We start from the raw sequence: 9,300 nt of genomic DNA, 5'->3' as shown, positions 1-9,300 counted from the left end.
TGGAGCCCCACATCGGGCTCTCTGCTCAGCAGGGAGCCTGCTTCCTCCTCTCTCTCTCTGCCTGCCCCTCTGCCTACTTGTGCTGTCTGTCAAATAAATAAATAAAATCTTTAAAAATAAATAAATAAATAAAATCTTAAAAAAGAAAGAAACTGAAAGAAATTTAGAAGTAAAGTGATTTCCTCATAATTTTTAAAAAATATGTTTAGTAATCATGAATGATGAAATAATTAATGCCTTGTACAGATTGAGGAAGTAATTAACTGTAGAATGAGGGACTTCTCGGAATACTTGAGAGGCGGCCTCCTCAGGGGGAATTGCCGCCAGATGGCAACAGAGCCTGTGGAATCGAATTTTGTAGGGGAGTTTAAGAAAGGTTTACCCAGGGCTCATTGCTGAGTTCAGCAACTTTCACTGAACCTTTGTTAAGGCAAATGCTGTTCCAGACACTGGCTGCCCTAGAAATCAGGCTCATATTAAATTTTGGAATACTGTAATATAGTATGTAAATTCTACTCCTTTTATGAATGCCTGGTAATGATTTTAAATTGGGATTTTTCTCATGAGATTGAAAATATTTTATTTAAAATTTAAAAAAAATTTTTATTTATTTATTTGGCAGAGAGGGGGAGAGAGAGAGAGAGAGAGAGAACAAGCAGGGAGAGTGGCAGGCAGAGGGAAAGGGAAAAGCAGGTTCCCTGCTGAGCAGAGAGCCAGATGTGGGGCTCTATCTCAGGACACTGGGATCATGACCTGAGCTGAAGGCAGAGGCTTAACTGACTGAGCCATCCATGTGCCCTGAAAATTATTTTAAATTCTGAAAGCTGCAGTGAAAATAAATATAACCCATTGGAAGAAAATTTGGTAAATACTTATTAGAATTAAAAATGAGAATGTGTCTTTGATCAGCAATTTTGCAACTAGGCATCTATCTTACAGAAAAACACATGCACAAAAAATATACAAGTATGGTCATTTGTAAGCATTGTTTTTTTTTTTCAAGATTTTTTTTTTAAGTAATCTCTATACCCAATATGGGGCTCAAACTTGTAACCCCAAGATCAAGAATTGCATCCTCTACCCACTGAGCCAGCCCTTAAGCATTGTTTTTAATAGTGAAAAATTAGAAACAATTTAATGACCATCAGAAGTGTGTTTAAATAAAGTTAGGGAATATTTAATTAATTAAGGGAAAAATGAAATAGAGCCTTTTTCCTTACAAGGAAATATCTTCAGAATTTATGAATTAAAAGATTACAGACAATATGTACATAGACATTGAGTATTTAAGAACGTGATATTTGTACATGGGTAGAATGTTTGAAAGGATGCATACTGAACTGTTAATAATGGTTAACTCTAGGGAGAGTAGGGTTAAATTTCTATTACATGTTTTTCTATGTTATACTTCTATGTTGTTTGCAGATACATTTAAGAATATTATAATTTAACACTATTATAGGATTTTTTTGAAGGAAAGAAAAAATATATAAAACCAATACCCAATAGTCAATGCTGTGACTATTCTGAATAACCCAGTATCTTTTTTTTTTTTTTAAAGATTTTATTTATTTATTTGACAGAGAGAAATCACAAGAGAGGCAGGCAGAGAGAGAGGAAGGGAAGCAGGCTCTCCACTGAGCGGAGAGCCCGATGTGGGACTTGATCCCAGGACCCCGAGATCATGACCTGAGCCGAAGGCAGCGGCTTAACCCACTGAGCCACCCAGGCGCCCTAACCCAGTATCTTTTAAATGAAATAATTCTGATACTCATCTTGGCTCCAATGTGTAAGTACAGAGTACTGCAAATACGGAGAGAGTAAGCCTAGATATCTATCTTATAAGTCTATTTGGGGGCCCTGGGTGGCTCAGTCAGTTAAGTGTCTGCCTTCAGTTCAGGTCATGATCCCAGGGTCCTGGGATCAAGCCTGGTATTGGGCTCCATGCTCAGCGGGGAGTCTGCTTCTCCCTCTGCCTGTCGCTCTCCCTGCTTGGGTTCTCTTTCTCTCTCTGTCAAATAAATAAGTAGAATCTTTTCTAAAAAAGTGTATTTATACTGTACAACTTCATTGGTTCAAATCCCAGCTCTCCCATTTACTAGCTCAGGCTAGCTCGCTAGAATGACCATAGGCAAATCATTTAACATCTCTGAGTCTTAGTCCCTTTCTATAAAATGAGAACAATAAAACAACTGACTTTGCAGAATTGTTGTAAGAATCAAATGAATTATGTGAAAAGTAGTCAGAACAGTTCCTGACTGGTAGTAAGAGCTCAGGAAATGGTGATTATTACTGCCCAAGGATCTTAGTAGCAAACCCTCCACTGTTAAATTAGGCCAGTGATTAACCACGCTTGCTGCCCACGTAAATTTTTTAGGGTTTCTGCCGATAGCATTTATGTATAGAATATGCATTTATCATTATTTTCTTTTTTGAAATTAATGTTTTAAATTATTTCAAAATTAATGTTCAATTTATTAGTCATATACATTGTAAAATTCAGTTTTTTCCTTTTTTAATTTAGTTTTTCTTAAGTCTTTATCTTTACAAATCTCAACATTCTATTTATAAATCTAATCAATTTTAATAATCACTTTCGGGGGGCTTAAACATTTGGTCATTCAAATTCAGTAGGCCAAATTTTGTTTAACAATCAGTTCCATTTATGACTTAAATTCCCTCAAGCGTTTTAAACTACAGTATTAAATTTTTTAAAAAAGATTTTATTTATTTATTTGACAGAGAGAGAGAGATCACAAGTAGGCAGAGCAGCAGGCAGAGAGAGAGGGGGAAGCAGGCTCCCTGCCAAGCAGAGAGCCTGATGCGGGGCTCGATCCCAGGACCTTTGAGCAGAAGGCAGAGGCTTAACCCACTGAGCCACCCAAGTGCCCCTAACTACAGTATTAAATTTATATAGATTAATTTATTCTATTGCCTGAACTGACCAGCAAAACTAACTACTTACAGTACTAAGTTCTAACAAATTCAGTTCATATATATATATTTTTTAACACTTTTTTTAAAACAAAATTCAATTTGTACATGTAAAGTATGCCACTTTCCCCCTTATGCTGTGATACATTTATCACAACTTATCTATGCATTGTGTTCACTTTCCAACTAAATTGTAAACCATAGGAAGTGAAGGTAGGGTCACTAACACATACAGAACTTTGAAGGCCAAGAAGGATTTGAATTGGTCTAAACCAGAAAGGGTATTCCAGACCTGAAGAAACACCAGCAAAAGTAATGGGTAGTAAAGGTGGTAAAAAGATTTTGTTCGTATTTGCCAAGTCTTGCCCATTATAAATAAATACACACAGACACACACAGACACACACACACACACACACACACACAGAGGTATACAAAGTGCATGTGTGTTCTGAGTGGCTTGATAATATTTTTGTTGTTGAGGATTTCAAAATACGTGAAACTTTCTTTGTATAACCAAATAGCTCATAAACAAGTCACTATGCAGTGTATATCTCTGAAATGGTTCCCATTTCTCATATATTCCCGGATTTTTCATTCTAGGATATGCTACCAGCGTGTGGATAGTCTTATTTTCCTCCCACATAAGCCATCTCATCTATCTTACCCCGCCACCAGACAAAACAACTCACATTCATTTGTTCCATCTATCAAATATTTATTGAGCATCTACTCTACACTGGCTCGTGTTGTAAAGGCCATGGGGAAGCAAGAGGGAACAAAACAAAGAACACTTGCCCTTTAAAAGCTTACATTCTGGAGCAGCTGACAGACACAAACATTAAAGCAAATTATGTAGCATTTTAAGAGGCACTAAGTGCTTTGGAAAGAAGAAATCGAACTGCTGGGGAAGGGAGATGGCGCCAGGTTTTTAACATCTGGAATTTAAAAATGAAGCAAGGTATGGACGATCTATACTAAGAACACTTTAATGTGTCTTATTCTCTGTCCTTCTCGGGACGGGGGTCTATTTTCCGCCTGGCACTTTGTTCAGTAATGATAACTTCCATTTATTGATATGCCTGTCACTCCACAAGTACCTTTCACGATTAGGCCATTTAATCTTTCATCAAATATCATCGTTCCCATTTACAAAAGAGGGAACCAACATGCAAATCTCAAGGGTACATCCCGAGCGCAAAGCAGAGATTGAGGCTAACTGACTGGATCTACTTAACTACAGGTCAAAACGAGACTGAGAGACGTCCGTCCCCGGACTCCTTTAAGCCGGCGAGCGTGAGGTGTGCGCTAGCGTACCCGGCATGCACAATGAGCGCGGGCCGGAGAGACAGATGAGACTCTCCGCCGGGAAAGTCCGCATTGGGGTTCGACACAACCGAACGAACCTGCGTACGGGGCACAAGGAGCACTGGGCCAGGGGTGGGGCCTGGAGAGAAGGGGCGGGGCCGCCATCCTTCAGTGAAAAATACGCCTCCCGGAGTGGTTTGTCCTACGTTGCGGCCCGTAGCGTCCCTGGCTGCCGTCCCTTCTCCGGGAGTGGTGGAGGCCCGATCACGTGATAAGTCCGGAGGCCGGAACAGGGCTGGTTGTGGCAAGCGCAGGGTTTTTACAAAAACAAACAGCGACGGCGCTGCCGCAGGGTCTATGGCCGAGGCGGTGAGGCCTCCGCGCCGGGCCAAGGCCAAGGCCAGCCGGACTAAAACCAAGGTGAGGATCTCCCTGCCAACCTCCCGAGACCGTGGCGGATGCGCCCTGTCTCCTTTTACCTCTCTTGGGCCTCTCCAGCCAGGGCTACCCATCTCCCGAGCCCTCCGCAGTCTCTGCCCGCACCTTCCAGTATCTGGTCCCACCACCCACCGACACCAGCCCTGTTCGTCTCTTCCATCTCCACGTTCCCTTACCATATTTTGTTAGGAGCCCATATTTTCCTTTTCCTTCTCTGACCTCAGGGGGCTCCTTCTTTTCTGCTTTCTTCTTGACTTTTCCACACCTGGGTCTGGATTCCTGCCGTGGAGCACCTTTTCACTTCCCAGCTTCATCTTTGACTCTCGTTTGTCCTTTAAACCTGGGAACATTTTCAGCCCTCTCGTGCACAGAGGGAAGGAACCGCTCCTCCACGCGTAGCATGTGCCTTCTGGCAGAGCTTTATGGATAGCGATAGAAAGTAGATTGTAGCGATGTACCTTTTTACTTTTGAAATTCAAGGTGATAGTGGTGCTGCTTCTGTTTATTTCTCATAATCCTGGTCGTTTATGATGGGGGATGAACGCCCAGAAATTAAACCAGGGCAGGACTCACACAATAGAGATGGATTTGAATTTTCTGGGTTACTTTTGTTGGTTTGGTTTGTTTTCAGGTGCAGCTTGGGTTTTAATTTTCCTCATATGTTTTCTGAAATGACATTTATTTTACAGTGAACAAATTAAATGCTGCCCCTGCATGGCTGGACCTAGATTATTCTGGCTTACCTGGAACTGAGTTTACATTAAGGAAATAATGAGGGTAGTATTACAATTACTGGAAATTTCCTTTCTAACAAGTGGGTGATGTTGCAAAGCAAGTGTAGCTTAAAAGTGGTACCCAAGTCTCATAGGAACAAAGTTTTGAGAGGAGACATGTGTTCAAAGATACTGTATTTAATTAGCCATAAAAGATATGTGTGATTCCGTTTCATTGTGCATTTTTAAAAGGCTGTAATAGAGTTACGCACACCAGTGTACCCAGGCCTGTGAGGAGTTAATCTTTTTGCCATTTTGCTATCTAATTTAAGAGTCATATTTAAGAGAAATAATTTTTCATTGTATTGGGCTGGTAAAGAACTAGCTAGATGGAGGAGGGAAAAAAAAGGCCCTTGGCAAACCCTGCATAAGGTCCCTGAACCTAGCATATGGTAGTGCATAACATGTAAACATCAGTCATGTAGAGGGCAGAACATTAAATCTTAATATGTAGGGCTTCCCCCCTCCCCCCAAAACGAATGATGAAACTGAAGGCCAGAGAGGTTAAATGGTAGGCCCAAAGTCAGTTTGACAACTCAGGTTAAAGCTGAAAATCTCAATCCAGTAGCTTAGTTCATTAATTCATATATCTATATGTCTGTCTATAGATACTTAAAAATAGTTAAGAAGATTCTCTGTCACGTTATTTTGTTTGCAACAGGACTTTTAAAGTAAAAACCTTAAGCTTTTAATCTGTCTTGGAAAACCAGTTGCTCATTTTATTGACACATTTCAGGCAACTTTCCTACACAGACATATGTTAATTTATTTGAAGAGGCCTTCATTCCAGCGGTATTTGGTCAAACCAGAAATCCTGGATGCATGCTTTTTTCTCTCTCCAAATCTAATCAGTCACTAAGTCTTGCCAGTTGTATTTCCTAAATACTCTCTTAATTTTGCTCATTTTTCTCCTTCCTACCACCACCATCCTCCAAGGAAGACTTCTTGGATTTCTGCTAAACTGGCTTTTCCAAATTCATTTTAGCTGCCCACTCTCTAAACTAAAGCCGGTTGGTGGTTTTAAAAACAAAACCCAAAGGGGCGCCTGGGTGGCTCAGTGGATTAAAGCCTCTGCCTTTGGCTCAGGTCATGATCCCAAGGTCCTGGGATCGATCCCCTACATCGGGCTCTCTGCTCAGCAGGGAGCCTGCTCCCCGCCCCCCCGCCTGCCTCTCTGCCTACTTGTGATCTCTCTCTGTCAAATAAATAAATAAAATCTTTTAAAAAATAAAATAAAAACAAAACCCAAAACTGATAACTCTCCTTAAAACCTTGCAAAGGTTCCTCATTACCCCGAGGCTGGAGTCCAGAGTCCTCAGCATTGACTCGGGGCCCTAAATGATCTGACTTCTGTCTTTCTCTTCAGCCTCAGGTTTACTACTACCATCTCTTTGGTTCTCATCTATCTATCTATCTATATATAAATTAATATATAATATATATTGTATATTAAATATTAATATATATATTAATTACATAGTTACATATATCTTCTGCTTCAGGGCCTTTGCACATGCTATTTCTTCTGCCCTCATTCCTCTTCCTACCCCTCTTCACTTACTGCTCAGTCGTGAGGTCTCTACTAAAACAGTACTTCTTGGAAGAGCTTTCCCTCATCACCCTCATGTTACTCCCTCCTGCAGTAATACCCTGCACCTTCTTTGTCCCTTGTCTCATTTGTAGTTATTTTGACAACAACTCTATTCCGGTAGACTGTGTCGTCAGTGAGGCAAGGACTCGTTTGTTTCCAGTACCCTTCACAGCTCTTTAGGCACTTGGTCATGTTTGTTAGATAAAGGAATAGATGTCAGTATTGAAGAATACTTCCAAGCTTTGTCACTTAGAAGAATTTAGTAAATTTCCTCTGAGTAGAATGAAAAAAACAAGTGGAAAAAGTTCACAACACCAGCAAGGCCCTCATACTTGTCATTGTAAAAATTGTTCTTTTAGAGTCAGTAGATTCGTTTTAGTATTGGCATAATTATAAAGTTCTACATTAATGAAATCTTTATTATCTGGTTTCTAATTTAGCAGCTGTTTACGGAGCCATAAAGCAGTTCCAAGACTCAGTTCAGGAAGTGAGTAGTGTCATGTGTTGTTCCCTTCAGATAGTTTGAGTGGCTTGTGGATTTTTTTTACCCAGCAGCTGACCTGCATTCCTCAGTGTTAATCATCTGGTAGATGACTTCATATTGTTAGGCTGTAGTTAATCTCCTCATTCCTAAGAGGTTGTCCTAATAACATTTTCATTCTTTTAGTACATCTTCTACTAGAATATCCCCCACCTCAGAGGACCCTGACTTGGGTGATCTTGGTAGATTTTGAGTTAAGAACGGTAGATTTTTAGATTTGGACTTATTCTACAGATGCAGTGTGTATTTTACAGTCATGGAATATGCACAAACATTAGTTAAATTCTGAATGCCAGCGACTCATTAATTGTAACAGCATATGGTAATTGCTAAGGATAGACTGAGATGTGGCCCAGAAAGCTGATGGAAAGACCCTTATGTTTTTTAATTTTTAAAAGATTTTATTTATTTATTTGAGAGAGAGAGAGAGAGAACATGTAGTGGGGAAGGGCAGAGAGAGAGAGAAGCAGACTCCCTACTGAGCAGGGAGCCTGACTGGGGCTCGATCCCAGGACCCAGAGATCATGACCTGAGCCAGAGGTAGATGCTTAACCGACTGAGCCATCCAGGACCTCTGGAATGACCTTTAAATCCCCATCCCCTATTGCTTCTTAGCCTGGATGATTTCTACCACTTAGCTGCTCCCCCTCATGAATAAGAGTGATGGTAGGGGATGTTATATGTTATTTAGGTCCTTTTGTACTTCCTAAGGTCCATTCATTTGTTGAGCACTCATTGGTCACCAGGAACTGTTATAGGCACCTGGGAAGTAATAAGAAAATGAAAGAACCTGGCCTTAATATACATCACATTCTCGAGGGAGAGGACAAATGAACAACCCCACCTAAGAAAATAAATATATGATATATTAGGAGATGATAAGTGTAAGGAAAAGGGAAAAAGAACAGGACACAGAGTTGGGAAGGAGTGGTGAGAGATAAGGATGGGTTGCAGTTTTCCAAGGTGATGTTTAAGAAAAGACATGAAAGAGATGAGGGAGTTAACCATGTAGATATTGGGGGAGAAACGTTCCAAGGCCCTAAGGGAGTGGCCTGCCTGGCCTGCCCCAAGAACTGCCAGGAGGCAGTCTGGGTAGGGGAGGAGTGAGGGACAGGGGAGTAGTGGTGTGAAGTCAGAAACCCAGCACACAGGCCAGGTCATGCAGGGCTGTGGGGGCCATTGTAGCAACTCCTGCTTTGAAATATGTAAGCACCTCAGAGTTTTGAGCAGAGGAGGGGTGTGATCTGAGTTATGCCTTAAAGGGTCACTGTGCTTGCTGTGATGAGAATCAGCTGTAAAGGAGCAAGAGTAGAGGCAGAGACCTTTTAAGAGTCTGTTGGAATAATCCAGGCAGAGGTGACAGTGGCTCAGACCAGACTTGTACAGCAGAGGTGGTGAGAAGTGTTTGGAGTCTGGAAGTTTCTGCAGGTAGAGCCAAGAGGATTTTCCAATGGCTTGGATCTGGCATGTGAGAGAGAGAAGAGTCACGGATGACTCTGAGACGAGGAGGTGGTAGGTGGAACGGGTTTGGGGGCTGATTAGGAGTTTAGCTTTGATTATGGTAATTTTGAAACAGGTGTCTACTAGATATCCAAATGGAGATATAAAGTAGGGTTGAGTATATGAATCTAGAGCTTGGGAGAGCCAGGTAAGGATTAAGATCTGGGAGTCTTTGGGGTGGCTCAGTCGATTGAATGTCCAACTCCTGGTTTTGG

At 41.2% G+C, this 9,300-nt stretch overlaps 1 protein-coding gene across 1 annotated transcript in view; it reads left to right on the top strand.

Moving 5' to 3' along the window:
• The first annotated feature begins 4,286 nt into the window (after nt 1-4,286).
• EPG5 (ectopic P-granules autophagy protein 5 homolog) overlaps nt 4,287-9,300 on the top strand; it is a 104,378-nt gene continuing 99,364 nt past the window's right edge. Inside the window, 2 exon segments of the mRNA XM_046024639.1 lie at nt 4,287-4,414; nt 4,416-4,662. Coding sequence (XP_045880595.1) covers nt 4,287-4,414; nt 4,416-4,662 — 375 coding nt within the window.

The sequence above is a fragment of the Meles meles genome, chromosome 12 (assembly GCF_922984935.1).
Source record: "Meles meles chromosome 12, mMelMel3.1 paternal haplotype, whole genome shotgun sequence".
NCBI classification, from domain to species: Eukaryota; Metazoa; Chordata; class Mammalia; order Carnivora; family Mustelidae; genus Meles; species Meles meles.
Note: the sequence above shows the minus strand (reverse complement) of the source record. Positions and strands in the feature narration are given on the sequence as shown.